Here is a 22,338-nt window from a genome sequence, read left to right as displayed (position 1 = left end):
AAATTGAAAGTATTCTTAACCAGTATGCAGTTTTCTTAACTAGTACAAAGACAAAACGACCATGATTTTATTATGCCACTGTAGCTTTACTAGTACAACTTTGTTCACGAGCACCTGAATGCAGAATGTAACTGATTTGCCATCAATATGGGTGTACCAGTGAAACATTGTGCCGAAGTTCTGCAGTGTAGAAAAGCAATAGAGCAATAGTTAAACCTGTTTAAGCATGGTCAGTTCCACAGATTTCCTGGTTGTGGTGGATTTTTTTGGTCTTAACCATAAAGACTGATCTTTGATTGGGTCGAATTCTGTGATTGGGCATGAATGAACTCCCACCAGCTTGCATGGGTATGTATCTGAGGTAGATTGCCAGGATTTGTTCTTTTCTGAACTAGGTGTGCATGGCAACATTTTAGGTTTGGGTAAAGCTAGGAATGTTTTTCTAAAGAGTTTCATAAAGGGCTTGTGTCAGATTCTTCCACAAAGAAAATCATATATTCCTCTGAAGTAAAGGTGAGACCAAAATGACATTCAAGGGCGAAAAATCCTGTCATGTAACCTCTTGACAGATGAAAAGAAAACTACAAAGCAGCAAAAAAAAACAGTCAGTAAAATATGCCATATAGCCAGGTTTTCTCATCACAAAAAAAGCCTCCCCCCCCCCCCAAAAAAAAACAACAACAAACCAACACCAAAAAAAAGTGCCCAAATACACAACTTGGAATATAGGTCTGGGATTGTAAACCTATTTGGATGACAATATGATTTGATAAAAAAATGTTATAGATGTTCTTCTGCTCTCTAGTAACATTTAAAGGGCTTCTTCAGCAAATGAGAACCAGAGATGCTAGAAAGGCCTGTGAGGATATGGTGGCAAAAAAACCGAGGCCACTGCTTCCCCAGAGGCTGGATAACGGGTAGTGTGTCAGCAGTGATACTCTGGGCAGAGCGCAGGGACTAAACATGTTGAGTCCTTGCTTTTGCCTTGATCTGTGATAGAAGTTAGTTCCTGCACACCTTCTGCTGACGCAGGTCACCTTCTGTTCCAGCCTGGTTTGTCTGCACCATCTGGTTCTGCAGACAGCTTACCAAGGGAGTCAGAGGAGGCTCAGAGGACCCACCTGCAGGCACAACTGACCCCAAAGAGTTACCTAGCATGATCACATGGCATTCAAAGAGAAGAAGAATGGTTAGAAAATGGCCAATTTCTCTGACTTTTAAAAATATTTTTGCTACTAGTAGGGACTAATAGATTTCAGCTGGGCCTTAAAATGTCACTGCATTTCATCTGTTATTTCATCTGTTGCTTAGAAGATGTTCCCACAAAGCTGCTATCATGATTAAGAAAATTATCAGTTTTAAAACTTTGATATGACAGTCCTATCCTCAAGACTTTCACTGCTGAGCATTATCAGAGAACTTCAAACATTGTCATAAAGTACCTGAGCAACGGTGGAACCTAAGTTGTTCCCATAAGACCCAGCCTGCACTGAGTCCCTTGCAGGTGACACCTCTGACTGCAGAGAGCAGAGGTGAAGTCAGTGTTCTTCCCGTGGTACAGGAATCTGTACATACAACCACGCATTTAGGACCCCAGCAATACCTGTAAGCATCCATAACGCCTAAGAGAAAAGCACAAGTTCTGCCTGTGCAGGACTGAGCATATTACTTCATCGAGGGAGGCAAAAATAATTGTAAAATGAAGCAAAAGAAAGTATGAACCACAGTTTTGGATCTTATTTTCTTGGGAAATAAAAAGATGCCTTCTTCTTTTGACTGCAATTATATCAAATATATATGTTCATGATCAGTTTCTCTGGTGATCTGTGATAAAGCATACTGCTTCCATATATTTTGAGACTGTATTGTAATGTGCAGGTCACTTCAATATTATGCACATGGAATTTTATGCGTATGCTTATGCATATTAAAACGTTGGTGTTGGGAAATGGGGAGTGTTTTCTTGTTGGCTATGGTATAGGGAGCTCCATTTAGAAAATGAACTTAAGTGAAGCTGAGGTGAAGAGGTACTGTACACATAACTATTTCCCTCAGCAGAAGTACTTGGCATGCTTGCATTTTTCAAAAGACAAAATCATGTTTGTCTTCCTTGAATGTGCACACATTCCTGGAGATGGGGGATGGTTTTCTTTCTTTCTTTTTCTTTTTCCCCTGGCCCCTAAGTGCAGTTGAGTTTGGTTAATTTGTCCACGGCAACTGAAGGATATGTTGCAGGGGAGGGAGGAACAGAATTTGTATTTATTATTGTAAAAGCTCTTTTTTTCATGTTAATTCCTTTAAAAAAATATAATGGTACGTAGGGGTTACATTACAGGCCTGTTTCACCAACACAAAGTATCTGTACTGGAGTAGCACATGCAAATGAAGCTGAAACAGAGAATCTTTGTTTAATATAATTTGCTGCAGAAAAAGCAAAACTATCTGTGTTTTAGTAAAGGAAACAAATGAAAAAATGCATTTTTGAGACTTTTCCTTAAAGAGCACTGGGATTGAGGAAATGTCTTTATTCAGTTTAATAATCTTATTTCTTCCCATTAACATTTTCAGCAGATTAACTATTTAACCATTAAACGCCAACCCTACAAACACTTAAGTGCAACCTAACTTTGGTCACAGAAGTTATCCCACTGAAATGGGAGTACTGTCTTGTGCAAATAGTTCAGGGTTGAAATTGGGAATAGCCAAGCTCCTTAAAGCAGCACTTTCAAATACATTAGAAGTAATTCAACCTTTCACTCTTCTGAGTCTGTGATTTAATTGATCTTGGCTTAAGTATATATGAAACTTTTAATGCAACAGTAAATGCTTCCAAGTGTTGTTTATCTAGTGGTAATATTTTAAAAACAGGAATATGCATAACATGGTGGATCTTTTTATTCTTATTGCATTGTTATTTTTTACTTGCTTGGTCAAAACTATTTACCTTCTTTTACTGTGAACCATGTGATCATCAAGATCTACTCTACATGCAGTTGTATTTAGTGACTTTACAATGATAAAGTCACTTTGACCTACTTTAAAAATGGCCATTTTTAGAAAGATTGCTTATACAGACACTCTTGCATATATAAAAAACAAGCTTCAAAATTCTGGGAAATTTAGTGCAATCAGTTACACCAGCTGGTGTCCAAAGAATTTTTTGCCAGACAGAATGGTGCCTATGCAGCATGTTCTGTCACCGACTTCAGCGAGGCCAGGATTAAGAGTGAGCGTATAGGGCAGACCCCATTGAAATCTGAATCTTTGCAGCACACTCAAAGCTTCTCTTTAATTATGGTCTGTCTTACACGTGGAGATCAGCATGTCTATCTGTCACAGACCCCTTTCTTGTTGGGCATTTGAGGTTCCAGGAGTGATACCTTGAACCATACTAGGTAGAACATCCTTTGGAGCGTGTAAGTGAAAACTTACACTAGAAAAGCCACATTCATCATTAACTGAAATGGGATTAAAAAACTTGGTGCAGCTCTCACACAAGTACATTTTTCCCAGTTGGAAATGGCAATAGATTTGTCTGCTTTGTGTAAAAGATGTATTGTGCAATACTATACAGTACTTTGTAATGAAAAACAAGACAGGGGAAGAAACAACAGCATTTTTTTCCCAGTGAAGTGAGCAATCAGAATTTAGCTCTGACACCAACTAACACTTAAGGCGTTGTACCTGCCATCCTCTGTATAACACCAAGGATCAATTTGGGGAATTTTAAATGCTCTGTTGGCAAGACCTAATAATCTATTACTAGCATGATAACTCCAATCCTCCAGAACCCTACATAAGCACCGAGCAGCCTGATAAGGCGACATCTGACATGATAAAAATAGTCCTTAGAGATTCTTGGGGTTTACCTGCTGTGGAGGTCAGTGCAAAGATAGGCTGCAGTAACACTGCCTTCCTTTCTTCGTTACAGAGATTTATTCAAGGGTCTGTATGATGCTGCTCTCTCCAACAACTACCTCAATGTCTAAAGGCTCTTTCTTGTTTGAGCAGCTTGCTAAATTTTGTAAAAAAGACAGGGAAAATATATACCTCTACTGAAAATGCTAAAGCTGAGTGGTTCGTTTCAAAGTTAAAACTTGGTCTGTGCTTGGGAAGGGCTGCGAATGTAGCTGATAACCACTGGAGCTGTACTTCAAGGGAGGTGATGCTTATAAGAAGAGCAGTAATTCACTAATATCAATTCAGTCAGTTCCTTGGACAGAGAAAGCTATGCTAGAAAAATAAGCATATCTATATAAAAGCCTTTGCAAGAATACCTGTAACAATCAGAAGGAAAAAAAATAAATATCGAATCCTTCACCATCATAGCTATGCCTGCAAACCTTCTGAGTAAATACCAGGCCTCAGAAAAGCACGTGCATTTGAAGAATAAAAAATAGGCTTTGAAGCAAGGAGCACTCAGTGAAGATGAATGGGCTGAGGTCACAACTCTACATGTTTTATTGTTTTAGTCCATCTGACTTGCAGAACAAACAAGGCAGCCAAGTGCTGATTTACAGGGGGAAGGTTATCTTCCCGACCAATAAGGACCAAATGTTTTGTTTTTGAGAAACAAAATCAGATTCTATGGAACATAAAATCCTTGGAACCTGCTGCTGATTTCCTGCCTTCAGGAATTTCTTTTTGCAGCTGGCAGAAGCTTAAACCAGTAAAATTGTGCAGTTTAGGAAGCTTTTCACAGCAATGTCTTCCTAATGCTAAGTACAACAGAGTCGTAACACATGCCAGAGAGAAAATGAGTAATTGTAGCTGATTTCTTGTTTAACCTAACAGGTTTTCAAACCAACAATTTAATTATTGTCATTTTCTTGTATTTAACTTGCAGGATGGCTAAGGGTCAGCTACAGGTGGGAAAATGGGTCCAGCTAAGTACCAGCCACAAGCCATTATGAAAACAAGGCCCTCTGGCAAATCCAAATATGGATTTCTAAAGTCCACAATGTACAGAACTGTTCTGACAGCTGTGGTGGTCTAGAAAATGGATGTTTTCATGGAAATTTAACATTTAAGCTATCACTAGCCAATGTGTCATGGGGGGTGGGGGGGGGTGGGGGGGGCGGTGAAAGACTCTAACAAATTTACTGTAAAAAAGCTTTGGAGTAGGTTGATCCACAAAGAGACTCCAGCCTTCAACATTAGGCATGACCCATTCTCAAAATTCCAAAAGCCTCCTAACCTGCCAAGGAGGAAAAAAATCTTTGGCACCCTTATTTCTGCCCATGATTATGTGCAACATCTTACCACAGCTGCAGAACTCGGGGGCCTGCCTTACAACTAAGCCCAAGGAAGCACGAGGACACAGATTTATCTTACATGGAGAATGTCTTGCTTTGTCAACCACCCTGCTGAATGGCGGATAGCTAAGCTGCCCAATTTGTTGAAAATAATTCTTCCTTACGTCAGTTGAGTGTTTTGGCCACCCACCGTCGGATGGGATAGCCTTGTGCCTTGCACAGAAACAGTGCCACCTACAACAGGAGTTAAAGAGTCACTGGAGCAGGGATTTGGACCTGTCTGTGCCTCTTGCTAGCCAAGTGTGCTGAACACTGTGCTGCAGGATAAAATTCTCCACGTCTATCTACGACCCAATTAATATTTAACTCTTTTATGCAAAATGAAACAAGAGAAGCAGGCTTCTTTTCAGAACAGCATGTAGGTAGGGCTTCTCCTGAGAGAATGAGAACCTGGTTCATGTCTCTTGTGCCCAGTCTGACAGTGTCCCATGCCTAAAATCAGTGTCCCATTAAGCTGTTGGAGAACATCCCACGATTTCTCACAAAAGGGCTGAGCCACTTTGGTTCCTACTTTAAGGAGAGAGTTCCCAGCTGAGAATCAAAGCCAGAGATACATGCCGTCCCCTGCACAATTAACCTTGGCTGAGTCTTGATGAATCTGAGTCAGTAACTAAGCTGTATACAACTGCACTTCATTGGACTACAGCCTCCATTTACCTGCCTGTATTTCATTAACTTTGTAAGTTTGTTGTGATTTAGATTGCTATTTGGCATGCGATCAGTGCTGTATTTGAAAAACAAAACTTGCTCCAAGAAAGCTCGAGAGAGTGAGAAATCATAGTTGAAAGGGGTTTTTTTTGTAAAAAGTGCTTGTTTTTCTGGATACAGTGATCATTGTTCAGCTGTTAGGATGATTTAAACTAAACAATTCTACATTAGTTAACAGTTCCATTACAAGACTTATTGTGTAAGAAAAGACTTCCCTAAAATGGAGGCCTGTCAATAATTAATTAATTTGTGCTCAGAGAACCAGCCCCAAAACCAGGGACCACTTCTGTCTTATTTTAAGGTGTTTAAGGTGAGTCGGTACTGTTTGCTACTTGACACATCACATTTCAGTGAGAGGAGTTGCCAAGGTATTGTCCCTCTCCCACACGTGTTTCTGGAAGGAACAATTCTTGATGTTCTGAGTCATAATAGCAAATACTACGTGAAAGTTACGAAAGTCTTAGAAAAAGCAAACTCAGTTTAGCTCAATTATTTATCAGCCCTTTCCTAAAGAAAGGTGTCAGCACAGACAATATTTGAAATTCATGCAGTATTTGATTAGACTGATTGATTGTTCTTACAGCTGAAGATATTAACATTAATTAGTCTTACTTACTGGTCATTAGTACTGCATTTATTATGAAGCAAAGAATAAATAGAAATTCTGATAAAATTCATTGAGTTATGTGATTTCCAGTGCATTAGAGCTGCTGTTTTAAGGCTGACGACATAAAGGTTTGTTATAAACATCTCAAAAATCCTTTAATAAACCCTTTATATCTTAACTTTTTTAAACTTAAGCAGGCTAAGTGAGGTTCTCATATATCCAACATGCTAATCTCATGTTTTCTACTAACACACTAACTAGTCCTATGTGATTCTGCAGAATGGTTAAAACTTGTTACATATAAAGTGGCTAAGCACAATTAATCTCTATTAAAGAAAAGTCAAATTTCTGTATCATATTTTGACAGCAAATAAAAAAAAAACCAACCAACAAAACCAAACACCCTAAGAAGACTAAGAAATCATGCAAAATTTAATAGATTTCATTTTCATTGGTCATTTTAATGGTACAAAAAACATAACAAAACTAAAAACCTACTAGTGATCATGGTCCCAAACCCACACTTTACTCCAATTAATTTACTTTTATGTTTTCAGTGGAAGCACATTTAAAGTGCAGCTGTAAATATTTGTAATCTTTGACTTTTTTTTTACAGGAGCCTCTGAATGTTATCGAACCCAGTTTGATGGATCTAAATGGTCCAAGTGAAGATGCACTGGAATGGGATGAAACTGATATAAGTAATAAGCTGATCAGTATTCATGAAGACTTAATTGATCCTGATCAGGAACTCAAGAAAGACGATCTAAGTCAGAAACCTGCTTCAGGAGAACGTGGCGATAACGATGTGAATGAAGACGAAAGTATCAGTGATAGTGGAAGTCCTCTTTATTGTCCCAGCATTTCTTCCCCTCCAAATCCTCACATCTATCAGGTCTATAGTCTTCATAATATTGAATTATCAGAAAAAAAACACATGCCTTTTTTGAAAAAAACATCCAAACTCTCCAATGTAACGCAGTCTAACATGTTAAACAAAAGTCTTAGTAAAGACTCGTCATTTTCATCTACCAAATCTCTGCCAGACCTAATAGGGGGAAACACGATGGCAAAACCATATAACTATATGTATCAGAGTGGAAACATAAGCAGGCATTCTGAGAGTGAGAGTGGAATAGTGAGTGAATGCGATACAGAAACTACAAATAATTCCGAAATTTTTTTGCTAAATGATATTGAAAGCACTCAAAGTAATCCTGAAATTGGGCATGCAGAAACTCAAGTGGATGATGTAGTTGATGTAATAAAACAAAAAATTAAGCAAGATGAAGATGACCGTGCTAGTCTCTCAGATGGTTTCCAGTTGGCACCTTCTGCATGTTGTGGAAGTGAAAATGGTGAGGATTTGGGCAGTATTACCACATGTAACCCTGTTTGTCTAGAAGAATTGCAAGGAAAACATGACGTGTTTACATTTTATGATTACTCTTATCTTCAAGGCTCCAAATTCAAATTACCACTGATAATGAAACAATCACAAATTGAAAAACCACATACAGAGGGCAATTTGTTTCATAGCTTTTGTTTTGATAAAATACCTGGTAAATCTGAACATAAGCCTGGAGAGTCACAACCAGATGGGTTTATTCATGACCATACTCTGGCAAGTATCACTGGAGAATCAGATCCCAGTTCCTGTAAGTCTGCAGAAGCTGTAAGAAAATTAACTGTTACAGAGAATACAGGACAGATTTCAACTTTATCTCGTAGTTCTTCATTAGAATCTCTGTCTGTAGTAGGTGATCTGTTCAGCTCAGGTATTTTTAAAAGTGGGGACGGTCTTCAGCGAAGCACCTCTTTGGAGAGCTGGCTGACTTCCTACAAAAGCAACGAAGATCTTTTTAGTCATCACGGCTCAGGAGACATAAGTGCAAGCAGTGATTCTGTTGGAGAGCTCAGCAAAAGGACATTAGATCTTTTGAATCGCTTAGAGAATATCCAGAGTCCTTTAGATCAAAAGATAAAGCGCAGCATCTCTGATATAACACTCCAAAGTAGCTCTCAGAAAATGTCTTTTACTGGACAGATGTCTCTAGATATTGCATCCTCAATAAATGAAGACTCAGCAGCTTCTCTCACTGAACTCAGCAGCAGTGAGGATCTTTCTCTCTGCTCTGAAGACATTGTACTGCACAGAAATAAAATACCAGATTCAAATGCATCATTTAGAAAACGTCTTAATAGGTCTGTAGCTGATGAGAGTGATGTCAATGTCAGCATGATTGTTAATGTCTCTTGCACTTCTGCTTGTACTGATGATGAAGATGACAGTGATTTGCTCTCAAGTTCCACCCTTACCTTAACTGAGGAAGAGCTAGGTATCAAAGATGAAGATGATGACTCCAGTATAGCAACTGATGAGGATATTTATGAAGAATGCAACTTAATTTCAGGACTTGATTATATAAAAAATGAACTCCAAACTTGGATTAGACCAAAATTTTCTTTGACAAGGGAGAAGAGAAAAAGTAACCTCAGTGATGAAATTCAGCGGAGTAAAGAAGTTAGTAATGAGACATCAAAAGCCACAGATACATTAAGCATTGAAACACTATTGAATGGTTCAGTACAGAAAATACCAGAAAATAATGGCAATAGTAAGAATGTACCACGTGATTGTGAAAAGGGGACAAAGAGTCACCTGATGAAAGGTATCTCCCAGGCTGCCAAGGATCAGCTTGTGGATGATATGGAGAATGGCAATGTTGAAAATACTCTTGAGAGTCAAAAGGAAAGTCTTGTTAGAACGTCAGCAGCTCCCAAAACTCATGCATCACCTGATGTCAGAGAAGCTGAAAATGAGTGTTTTGTCTGTGAAGCATTTACAGACAGTTCAGATGATTCACATATGGATGGCAAGGAAACTGTTCTGTCATCAGATGGATCCAGAAACATTCCAAAAGAATGTCAAAGTCTTCAGCCTGATTGTCACTCTGTTGCTTACTCTCCTGCTAAAAAGCCTTGTCTTGACTCTTGCTCAGAAATGAATTGTGTAGACATACAAGAAACAGCTTTACAAACATCCTTACCTAATGGTCAACAGCACAGCATAAGCATTACTGAAAAATCTACTGATCGCTGTACAGCCTTGAAATCCAATGAAGCAGAATGTGACTCCTCAGACAATGGTCTTGATTCATGCTGTAACTGTGACTCTGCTGCCTTTGATAAAAGAAACATGGAAGATGGCTCAGTACACAATTTTGTGAGAGAGATAATAGACATGGCATCAACAGCTTTGAAAAGTAAGTCACAACCTGAATGTGAGTCATCAGCTCCAGCTTCGTTAGCACAGATCAAGGAAAAAGTGTTAGAACACTCTCACAGACCCATTCAGCTAAGAAAAGGGGACTTCTATTCTTATCTTTCACTTTCTTCTCATGATAGTGACTGTGGAGAAGTAATCAAGTACATAGAGGAAAAGAGCAGCACTCCTGTGCCACTGGACTTCACAGATGAGAGAGAAAATATCGAATGCTTTTTTGAAGCCTGTCCTGAAGAAGAACGAGTTGAGCAGCAGCAATCCATTTCTAATGGCACTCCTGAAGCACGAGCTGAGCAGCAGCAACCTCTTTCTAATGCTGTTTCTGAAACACCTCCAGAGTCACTAGACAAAGTGACTCGAGAGTCATTAGAAGTTAAAACTTCATCTGAAAGCAGGGATTTATCATTCTTATGTGATGATGCCAATGATATAAACGTCCCCAATCCTAACAAACAAAGTGTATCAAACAATTTGAAAGATGGTGATTTGCTGATTTCAGACAGGCAAACTGAATATTTGGAAAAGAATTCTCCAGAGCTTAGCACTAACAATAGTAGTAAAGGAAAATCACCTGGAGCTGAAGAGCCCAAAGGATGTGTTGCTGCTTCTGAGGAGGCTTCAGCTATGGAGTTTCAGTTAAAGCCTGGCCATTCACAGGAAAAGGATGTTTTGCATCAGAACAGTAAAACTCTTACTTGTGAAGAAAATCTCCTGAATCTTCATAAGGAAAGACATATAAATATGCACAGATAGAATGTAACTCTCTCCAGGCACGTACATTATCCTAAAACCAGGTATGTACTCTACAAGTTACACATTCATTTTTTTTTAAATTTTTTTGGCCTTTTTTTTTTCTTTTTTACATTTTTTACAATGAAAGGAGATGAATCACCATCCAGGGCTTCTGTTTCATGATAGTGCTATATCATTTGTCTTGATTACACTATAATCCAAATTTACATGCCACTGGTCAAGAACTGCAGTGAATACTAACTGCTTCTTGCCCTTTGACTTTGCACTGACTGGAACTGCTCCTTCCTGGAAAAAAATCTGCTTTCTTGCAGAACTTGGGAATTCTTCAAAAGTAATTCCATATCAGCCTTCTCTTCCCTCCTCAACTGAGCTGTGGAACCAGAAACCAGCTCTACTCATTGATTCCCTTGTCTACAGTCAGATGGCCTTGTGAGGTGTTCAAAATCACTCCATGAGGCGGAACTTCCAGTTTTACCAGAATTTTGAAAGACTAGTGAGTTGGAGTTCTACCATACTTCCATACAAGCCATGAAGAATGGCTAAGCAGACTGGAGAGAGATAAAAATTCATCTCTTGATGTCAGTTTACCATGATTTAAGTTCAGTAAGCCATTATTAAGAACACAATTATTACAATGCAGTGTTAGGCCAGAAGCTGAGGTTACCAAAATAAGAAATCTTTGCAACATCATTAAAGAGTATAATGTGAGGGTAATGTAGAATAAGGACCTGAATACCAAAGCAGATGGAAACTGATAGCCACACAGCAGTAATGGAACCTTTGGTTCTCTTTTGTGGTAAGGATTTTGAAACTTAAGTAAGATGGTGGAACCTAAGACGAAAAAGTGGCTCTGATCTCATCCAAAGTTTGAAAGTGGTTCAGATAGGGAATTTCTGACCTCACGTAAACATCTAAAGATAACTGCATATTTAACAACAAAAGAAGATTTACAAAGCAACTTCTGGATCAGATCCTAGCGTGTAGCACTGCTGCTTTGAGTTGGCCTAGTTGTTTACTACCCAAAAGCCAGCACAGCTGTATAGAATGCCATTAGCCTTTGGAAACACTCCTCCAGTAGACCAGAGCCAGCATGACAGCTCCAAATACCACTCCAATTCCAAATTGCACTGCTTGCCAGAAGCTATAGCAAGGGAATTTCCAATAAAACATGAGGCTAAGCATGGGAACCAATTTCCCCAGGAGGCTTTGGAATCTCCATCCCTGGAGATTTTCAAAATTCAGGTGGACGTGGCCCTGAATAATCTGATCTGCCTTTGAAAATAGCCTTCCTTTGAGCAGGAGGTTGGACCAGATGACATTCAAGTTTCCTTCCAACCTATGTTATGCTAGGATTCCATGATGTTGCTAGGAGAAAAGGCTGTTATTCATCACTTCCCATGAAAACCATTAGTACTCTCCTATTGCAAACCATGTAGTTGTAGCAGAGGATCTGGGCCTATTTATACAAAATAGATTGCTTTGCTGCTATTAGATATCTAATTTCTGCACTTCCTGATTTTGCTGTATTATATTACTGTGCTTTGGGCTTTTCTTTTGCACATATTAGTGGTTTACCCAGTGTTCACACATTTACATATGTAAAAATGTGTCTACTGCTTACCACTGTCTCTTTCAACACCTATCTATTTGAATAACGCATTATCTTGGAAACATTGTAGCAAAGAGGATATTTCTTGAATGGCTTTGAAATAGGCTGTCATGACTTGTTTATTGCCAATTAAGTTAACACTTGGACACACCCAAACAACTGGAGAAGCGATGGAAATCAAATGGGATTTACAAAACTCACAGATGATACTATGTATTCTAGAATTACATTAAAAGGATTATGTGTATATGGAAACCTCTATTTGGAAATGGAGATGATGACAAAAGTCTGAGATTGATAAGGGATAATTATGTAAACATACGCTCTTCCTAGATTACTATTTTATTAGTTTTCTTTTTTTTCCCCATTCATTTCTATAATATCAATTTGAGAAAGAATACTTACTATAGTGTGATTTTATTCTTCATCTCATTCTTCCACTGATGAAGATAATAACATGTTTTTTCACTTCATTAGTACTTTTCCTCTGAGGATCTCAAAATACTCTGTAAACTTTCCCTCACTCTTCAGAACTTTGTAGTTATGTACAGGGTAGATGGCTGTGATTTTCATGACAGGAATATGACAACATGCAGCTGCCATAAGGTCTAAGGTTGGACATAGAGGATGGAGATAATTAATAAACGCTCCACAATGCAATAAAATGTAATGCTATGTCTGTATGCAACAACTTCACAGGGTTCCATTATAGTTTTAATTTTTGCCCAGGGGTTGACAAATATTTTTAAGGTAACAAAGCCCTTCACCGCTTCCCACTTTTTACATTTAGGTAAATATGCTGGTTCTTATCTGATACATACAGCATTGCTTCCATGAAATTCTGTATTATTCCCAGTAGTAAAGCCCTACGATAGTTATAGTTTGTCTCTGGCACACCAAAAAATGAAAATATGAGCTGCTAGATTTAGTTTCATTAAAGTCTGAGCTCCCTTCCCCCACTCACAAGCCTGGTGCTTTAACTTCATCTCTCATGCTATGGGGAATGAATTACAGAAGCAATCTATCCTAATTTGTTAACTTATTCAAATAACAGTTATTATACTTAACTATGCTAAAGATTATCTTTTTGGTGGCAGATTGTTTATTTTTTGATGAGGCTAATTACTGATTTTCCAAAGGTAATTTACATTTATTACTAATACATCTTTTAAAATGTGACAGATAAATGTTGTTCCCATAAGTGTATTATGAAAAAAGTTACTATTTAAAAACACATTATTTAATTTGAAAGATAAATGGCAAACACCATTATTTTTCCTGTAGCACCTGTGCTGTAAGCTCATTTAAATGTGTAATTCCATGTGTAGCTGCAATACTTAGAGAAAAATAATCTATAGTATATGTGTACCTTAAAAACATAGTGAGAATTCCAAGCTGAAAAAGGCATAGTTTCAAATGTAGTTTGATTTTATTAGTTTTACTGGTTACCTTGGTTGTAAAGCAGAATGAAATTAATAGTGAAGAAAATATTTTTGCCACATGATGCAATCCTGCTATTTAGCAGTGTGCTACAAAAAGTGACCATTATGAGAAAATAATAACAATTCTGTAAGCAGGCTTAAAAATATCTCTGTGAGCACTGCCTTGTACGAGCCAAGACAGAGTTCTTCAGCAGAGGTGCTCATAAAGCTATGCGGATTGTATTTCTCAAGTAGGGGACAGCTTGAAGGAAGTGTCCTTCTGTACATGAGATCATGAGATCTTCTGCTGTCACTGTGACCCATGACTCACCAATGGGATGGGAATTTTAGTCACATATTCAAATATTTGTAGAGATCAGTACATTAAGCCGGTTTATGTGATGTGTCCAAGTCTTTTCTAGAGAACATGGTTAGAATTCTGTGTGTAATCTGTTAGTTCTTACAAGTAAATCCAAAAGCTATTTCCTTCCTTTTGTGCAGAATTTGTAATTTAAACTTAAGTTTTAACTTCATTTAGGGGAAAAGATATTTTACTTGGGCTTAAGAAAGCTAAATTGGCTTTATATGACAGTGCTGCGACGTTAGCCAGAATATCCTGCCACTTGCCATAGCCAGGAGAGAAACCCCAGACTGGTACTCAGAAGACTTGACTGTTATTTCCTGCTAAGCAACAGATTTTTTTGGTATGACTTATTCCTTCCTTGCCTCAGCTTCCTTAGCAACAAAATAATGAGAATAATGATCAATGGGACCTGTGAATCATGATTTATTTACTGAAAAGTGTTTTGAGATCCACAGATAAAAGATGATACATAAATGCAAAGGACTGTTAGTTAATTATTCATTACAAGAAAAAATAATATATAGGTTTACACAATATTTAATATGTAATAATTTACTTTTTAGAGAATGGAAGTACAAGAACGATCTAAATCTTTGCTTACTGTTTTTTTCCTAGAGGCTTTTATAGGGAGGTAGTTACTATAATGTTTCTTTATAGAGTTATAAACAGTCTGACTTTTTAGCTCCTTACAGTAGCTGACTTTAAAAAAAACAACACCAAAACCAGATAATCTTGTACTGTTTCTGAATTACATGATTTTTTGAAAAACTTGACGTATCCATCAGTGAGACTTTTCTTACTATAGATGTATGAAACTCACGCCAGAGTTTTAGAAACCTTTTGATAGTCTTCCCATTTATTCAGATCAGTTCTTCTTTAGTTTCTTAACAAACCGTTGAGCTTTTCACTATTATCATATAAGTTTATTTCTTCTGTAAATTGGGGGGGGGACGGACACTGGTCAGTTACAGCAAATAAGATCAAAGGAGAAGGTAACTGGATAGATCCAGATATTCCTGCTTAATTTGGAAGGCACATAATGCGCGTCTGGAGTGCCTCCTAGGAAATGCCTGAGATGTACTTTGCACTAATCTTTGAGCTGTATTCTGACAGTTATTTCTTCATAATCCTCATCATAAGCCTGTGCTCTTTGATGAATAGTTTAACCCTAAACTCTGAGCTGGATAATTCTATAGTATGAAAATTATCTCATTGCTGCTACTAGAAGTGTCTAAATAGCTAATTATAATTTAAAAATACAGTGATGACACTGACAATTCTATTCATGGACCACTTGTGTGACAATCCTTTCCTCCTCTCCATTGAAATCTCATTCTATATGTTTACATAAATGTTAAAATAAGTGATGGGTAGATATTTCTGTTGCTTGGCTTTTGAAAATTCCTACGTTTTCATTGATCGGTGCACTTTTGAGTGTGCTGAAGGTAAGTTCACAGGTAAGGATGAGGACAGAATCCAGGGAAAAGGTCAGATTTGATGAATTCCCTTGTTTCTTTAGAAACAAAGTCTTTACAAAAATCAATGACTTTTCTACATCAATACAATTTTTTACACTAACTTGTACCTCAGGCTGTTAAAAGTCATTGTTTGCCTACTGTATGCTTCTGCTTTAAAGGCTCTGGCATGTGACCGTTTAATAACTATCTGTGGTTGTTCTGGGAGAGCTATGTTTTGCAAATAAAACTTCGTTTTCTGTAACCTATTATTACTTTTTTTGTTTCCTTTTAGAAACTTGGCTGCAATTCAGGTGCAGGTTCATCCTGTAAACCCTAGAATGACCTCCAATTCCATTGTATCACTGCCTTTCATTACACTGACTCCCAAGATAAATTTTCTTTCCAAATGTGATTTGTCCATGTTGGCTTTGTGATCAGGCTGCATATGCTAGTCCTATTTTGGTGATCATAATGTATTGTAGCAAGGCCATTTGCTTCCATATGGGTTCCTCTCCCAAGCTACCTCTAATGACCTCCCCTTCCTAAATCGGATGCTTCTGTACTACTTATCACTAGTTCTGTTCTTTAAAGTTTTGAAGTTCCACAGAATTCATGATCAGTTTGTTTCAACTTTTCAGAACTGTACCTATCAGTACTCTTTTATTTTATGTATCAAATTTAATATTTATGTGTATAATGCATAAGTTTATTGAAACTATTTTACTTTAAAAGTGACAATTTTGTTGGATTGCAGCGAAAAGAAGTCATTAGCCCTCCTGATACAATACGTCTAAAAATTAAGCAATTAAAATAAATGGTGGTTTATTTATTTAATTTTAAAATTTAATCTATGCAACACTTCAAGAAACAACTACATGGTGTTGTATATTAGGAACTGTTGACATTCTACTGAATTAAGTACAACATTTTGGTTTTTTATGCTTCTTGAGGTGGTAATGAGAAAAAAAGTTTTTAAAAAATGTGTGCCTTGCTGTATTTCTTATACCATTTATTAAAAAGCTGCTTTCACAGTAAAATTATGTTGGTTTGAAAGAAGGAAATAGCAAGGTTAAGATGTGTGAATAATTTCTGTATATATGTATAACCAAGTGCAAACATTGATGTATAATGACAGTATAAAATGCTTTCATGTTTGTGATGTCCAGTGATGTGGAAAATATAAGCCTTAAAACCATTAGATTGCATGGTAATTAGAATTGGCACAATAAACATAGTTTATTGGGGAAAAAAAAGCAGAACTTGTGATCTGTTTTACCTGCGTTCCAAGAACAGAATGATTTATCAAAATACAGAAGATTATGGGTTTTTTTGCAAATATTCCCTAGAGGTATGTGATTCCATAGCTGGTGAAGATTTTTATTACCTAGATCAGAGGTAAAGAACTTTTTCATTAAAGATTCTGCAGGTCTTTTGGACTGAAGAAGGAGGCACAAATATTTAGCAATTTAAACTAGGACACTGCCAACTGCAGTGGTGGCAATGATCAGGCACACATTTATAGCAGATCTTTTCTTTGTTTATCAGTAACAGTTTGTTGCCTGCTTCTTAAAATTTCATGCATTTACATAATTATATTGAATAAGCTTTTTATATACTTATACAGGCTGGTGGTTTCAATGACTTAGCCTGTACATTTTAGATGGTTTTATCTTGTGTTAAACTATATTGGGTGGCTAAAACAAGCCAGACAGCTTTATAACCTACCTCTGCAAACATGGCATTCATCTCCTAAAAACACTATTGGGAAGGGATGGGAAGAAATGTAAAAAGCAAGAAAAGCTCTCCCATACAAATTTTAATCATTAGTTTTCCGAGTATATAAATGTTTTTACAAAAAGCTTCAACATCCTTCTTCCTTTAAGAAACATGTATTACTTTGACAAGCTTAGCTAGAAGCTTGGAGGAACTACGCTGACCAGAGGATGTGTTCATACAAGACTGAAGGAACAGGTATTTAAAAAAACCCAAACCTCATGTTTTCCAAATTATTTACCTCCTCCTATTACTGCAAGAAGCAAGCTATTTCTCTCAATTTTAACTTCCACTGCGTAGCCTTGAGTAGGCAGGCTATCATGTGGATAGGGCAGCAGAAACAACTCTGCTTAACCAAGAGTATAAAAAAGTATAAATAAAAATATTTATAAATAAATTATAAGAAGCAATTATTAAGAAAGCCTTTTGAATCCATAAAGTTTTCTGATCATGCATATCCTGTATCATGTACAAATCTATAGATTAATCTATAATTACCTAAAATCTATAACTGTATAGCTAAGGATTACTTTAATATAATTTAAATATTTTAATTCAAATATATATAAAGAATTCAGAATACAACTCTTAATTTTAGTAAAGTATTTACAATGACAATTATGTTTGTTTATGAGTTATTTCAAACATGATTTTAAAAATTATTTTGAAATGAAATTGAATTTAGAACCTTTTTTTTTTTTTTCTCCACAGCATTTTCTGGTTTACGCTGCATTTTTTAAAACTTGCTTTGACTATAGTCAAACCTTACACTATGACAACAGGAAAGCTAGTAAGTCAGAGGCTTTTCAGATCTGTCACCTCACCCAACAGACTGTGCAGAACTCCATCAATTACTTGTACCATTCTATTAGGCCATTTGCCACAAATTCACTTTTTTCCTGGGGGAAAAAGGTAGTACTTGTCAAATCAATAAACCACATATTCATCATACAATATCTGGAATATTATATGGTCACAACTCAAATTTCTGTGGTTCCTTTCTGAGAGATGCTGAACATTTTAATTTAACTAGTGTTCCCAGATCTATATTATTTAATCTCATGAGATAAATTCATCATTTTTATGACTGTGATGCAAGACCCATCATTACCAACTATTCCTTTTTTGGCATGGTTAGGAGATTTACCCTTTTTTATTTTTCTTCTCAGAATATATTGGACTTTGTTGACAGTAAAAATTGATTGCTAGAGGAAAAGAAATCTGATATATACAGGATTTATTCATGTCTTAGGGTAAGCCATATGCTTATGGCCAAACTGTGCCTAAAACTTTGTCAATCAGTTGCCAGCTGGGGTTAAACCACAACAAACTTTCAAGAAGTTCTAGTGGCAACTCCCTAAAGAAAAATACTGGTATAGTGTAAAATTAGTGTTGACATACCAATATTACCTCTAAGGTCAGCCTATACGCAGATTCCTGTATTGATCCTGTTCCTTGGTGGTGAAATTCTCTTGCGATGTAGAAACATGCTGCAAGCTTTCTGCAGCATTTATCTCCACCCAAAGTTCCATAGGCTGCTTTTCATTCCACACACTCCCTGGCTAATGCTTGAACAACATCTGCAATGTGTGAGGAGGCCATTTGACAGCAACGGCCCTGACACGTGGATCTCCCTTTCCTGCCTGCTTCACATTCCTCCCACGGAGAGCCAGAGCTCTCCAGCTCCAAGTGAAGGGAATGCACACAAACACTGGTGGTAAAACACATGCCCGGGACTATAATTTAAAAGGTGTTTTGTAATCACAGTAGTTTTATACATGGCTAGCCTTGTAAACCACGTCCCCAGTCTTTTTCACTTAACAATTTGTCTTTTTTCCCCAAGGTAAGTCAAAGAGTTTTTATGGAACAGTGCTTCTGCACCTTTGTCACAGTAAGAGAAATTTAGGTGGCATCTCTATGTCCTTATGGTTGGTTGTGCTGTTCATTGTGTACATGTAAGCATGCAAACATATGCAAAGATACTGAAATTATTCCTGTTTGTTTCACAATAAACTCAGATAAAGAGTCTCTGTCAGTTAGATGGCATCTCGACCTTCCTCCTTGGTGACAGGATGCACAGCTGACATAGCCTCCGGTGTCACATATTTTAGATTTTTATTCCAATTCCTCTGTGTTGAGGAAAACAACATATTTTGACTAAAATGTATCTGGTAAAAGGGTTGCCTTTTTTTTTTATTCTTTTTTTTTTTTTCTTGAAGACATCAGGAACAATGTTTTAAAAGTTCCTGTGCTGCAGTGCACAGAAAAGGGGTTATTAATGTTTAGGCCAGATGGTACTAATAGTTGGCTCAAGAGGATTAACAGGGATGTCAAGTTCTAAGCCAAGTCAATCTCCCTTCACTGACAAGTTTCTACAAAGTTATTCCTAACGAAAGCATCACTTTGAGAGGGATTTTGGCCAACAAATGACATCTGATCTATTGCCCTCAGTGCTGCGCTTCTCATTTTTCAGACTCGCCCTGTCTCTTGTACCTTTTCTACCAACCTGAATTGCTTACATTTTTCATGTGACTACTGTTTGCTCAGTAAATACATGTTCATTCCTGATTTTATAAATGTTTTTCAGGACTGGACCATAAATGAACTTGACATCACTTAGGTCTGTGCACTGGATGAATTCAAAGTGCTTTGGTGCTTTGAAAATGGAATTACCTATGCAGTAGCAAGTAGTATTACTTTATTTCTGGGGAGTGGGGAAATAAGGTAAGTTAAAAGTGAAGTTAGATTTGTATAAGTCAGTAATTTTAGTGTACAAATATTACTGGGATATTGTGGTTATTGTCAAACAAAATCTTAAAAATTACAAGTAGTACAGAATTACACCATGCTTAAAATGAAATTATATGGTGTGAAAAAAAGACAAAAGTTTTTACTTCCACTTTATGTTAAGCTCACATCTCTGTGACATTCTGTGTTTGCAAATGAAAGTGAAAATAATTTTTAAAACACATGCAAGATTTTTAAGATATTCCTCTTTCTTGTAATTACTGTGAGGGTGTTTTAAATGCAGCAAGAATCCAGTTGTAGCATTTTGCAAAGAAACATTATGAGAGTGACGGGGAAAGGCAAACATATTTGACAAGATTTGAAGCAATAGCGGAAAAACAAACTATTCTTGATGCACTTCATTTACAGAATGAAAAAAGTCAGACTCTGGAAGAACGAATATTGAGCATCAACCATCTACCCCAAATCTATCCCTTTTTTTCAGGGGGAGATAAATGCTACGGGAAATAATATGCCCTCGAGCAAGGTAGTATGGCAATTTCTCATACAGGCTACTTGTGCACGTATACTTGAACTTCTGCTTTCTGATTTCTGCTGAATCAAAAGCTTTATCCCAGAACTGCCTTTAGAGGGCATGGGTTTTGCTATTTCTTCATAGGGAACTGGACCAAATTTGGGCTGAGAAACATCTGCCTCTAACAAGCTTGAAAATGAAGTTGTAGCAAGCAGAATTTAAATAATATACAATAGAAGAGAAAAAATTATAAAGGGAAAAGAAAACAAAAAAGCACTCTTTCTGTAAATCCTAGTGGTCCCCTGCCAGTAGTTTAATCAAGAATACTCTAAGCTGTGTAGGATTATGATAGTTCTACTAACTGATCATTATTTATCCTGACATACTGATGCCAAACAGATCTATGCCTCTCTATGGTTTGTGCTTTAGTTACCTCAAAGTAGGGCTTTTCAAAGTGCTGAAAAGATTATGGAAATGTCTTTTCAACAGTTAAAATCGTGGCACAAATTAGAAAATAGCCCAGCCCCACAGCTCTGTTGGGTTGCTGAGCATCTGTGCCAGCCCAGCTGATCAGTGACGCTTTTGTCCATATTTTGTGGAGGCAAAGTCTTTAAAAGGCTTTTCATGCACATAGAGCTCTATGTTCCACTATTAATATGCCTACTAAAGAAAGCTTCCTCTGTAAGGGGAGTCTGCCTTAAATGAGCGTGTAAATGTGTCTCAGACCTGTTGCTGTTCATTTTACATATTCCTGCATCTCTTAGCCTCTGGTCTTTCGATCTGAACAGTTCTCTACTTGTAGCTTTTCTTCTTGCACAGTTCAGCAGCTAAAGGAAGAGTTTGCATCTTGTAACAGGCCATTTACAGGTAACGTTTTGGAAGGCGTGCAAGTGGCAGCCAGAGCAACAGGGGCTTGGAGCAAAGCGAAGGTGGCTGGTACATCTGTAATGCTGCAGCTGTGCCAGCTAGGCTGGAGGGAGGGGTCGGATCTGCCAGCGACATGCTGGCTGATGACTGAAAAAGAAGAGAGAAGCAGAGGAGGAATTTGAGCTTCAAGGATAGTTGATGGGAACTAGCTCTGGTTAAAATATTTGTGGAATGATAGGAGCTTATACAGGATCGAAACAGATTTATCTCTATTGCTAGACTTGTAATTGCAAACTGCAAAGTGATGCTATTTGTGAATACTCATTTTTCTGAATCTGCTGTTCAGTATGCCAAGTATATCAATCAGATGTACCATTGTCAGTTAATTAACATTTGATTGCATTAAACATAGGGTGTTGAAGAGGAGGTTTCTTCTTGGAGGGGGAGGAAAATCTATGTGTGAGTTCTTTGGAGGGACAGGATATGTTCTTAACAATGATTGTCAATTGTGAGTAAAGTCAAATTATAATCTGTGTGTAGATATTTCTGTGCCGCTTGCCACTCTAATGGCCATAGTAAGAGAAGAAGACAAAGACAGTGAGTAGATCTGTACCTTAGTCCTTAGCCATATATCCTGCACACTGGATTTTCATATATAGAAAAGCATCCAGAAATGTAAAGGTCTCCATATGAGACAAATGTGGAAGTAAGATATCTGAGAAAAGAGAAGAAACAACATAGAACAAAATGAAAAGAAAAAATAAAAGAAAGGAAGAGGGGAAAGGGAGGGAGGAATGGAGGGAGGGGGAGAGGGACAGTTGAGTTATGCCTACAGCGTGTATCTATAACTATTTGATAGCATTTTGTAACACAACAGACATGATAGTATTCAAAATAATGAATGGTTTAGTTAAGA

At 37.3% G+C, this 22,338-nt stretch overlaps 1 protein-coding gene across 2 annotated transcripts in view; it reads left to right on the top strand.

Annotated features, from left to right (window-relative positions):
• The window catches only part of AKAP6 (A-kinase anchoring protein 6), a 287,348-nt gene extending 270,587 nt beyond the window's left edge, over nucleotides 1-16,761 (top strand). For both annotated transcript variants that reach the window (XM_027791675.2, XM_027791676.2), the window contains exons 13-14: nucleotides 7,247-10,710; nucleotides 15,813-16,761. In XM_027791675.2, coding sequence (XP_027647476.2) covers nucleotides 7,247-10,669 — 3,423 coding nt within the window. In that variant the 3' untranslated portion in view covers nucleotides 10,670-10,710; nucleotides 15,813-16,761. The remainder of the gene's footprint in view (nucleotides 1-7,246; nucleotides 10,711-15,812) is intronic.
• The last annotated feature ends 5,577 nt before the right edge of the window (nucleotides 16,762-22,338 follow it).

Source organism: Falco peregrinus, chromosome 1, assembly GCF_023634155.1.
Source record: "Falco peregrinus isolate bFalPer1 chromosome 1, bFalPer1.pri, whole genome shotgun sequence".
In the NCBI taxonomy this organism is placed as follows: domain Eukaryota; kingdom Metazoa; phylum Chordata; class Aves; order Falconiformes; family Falconidae; genus Falco; species Falco peregrinus.
Note: the sequence above shows the minus strand (reverse complement) of the source record. Positions and strands in the feature narration are given on the sequence as shown.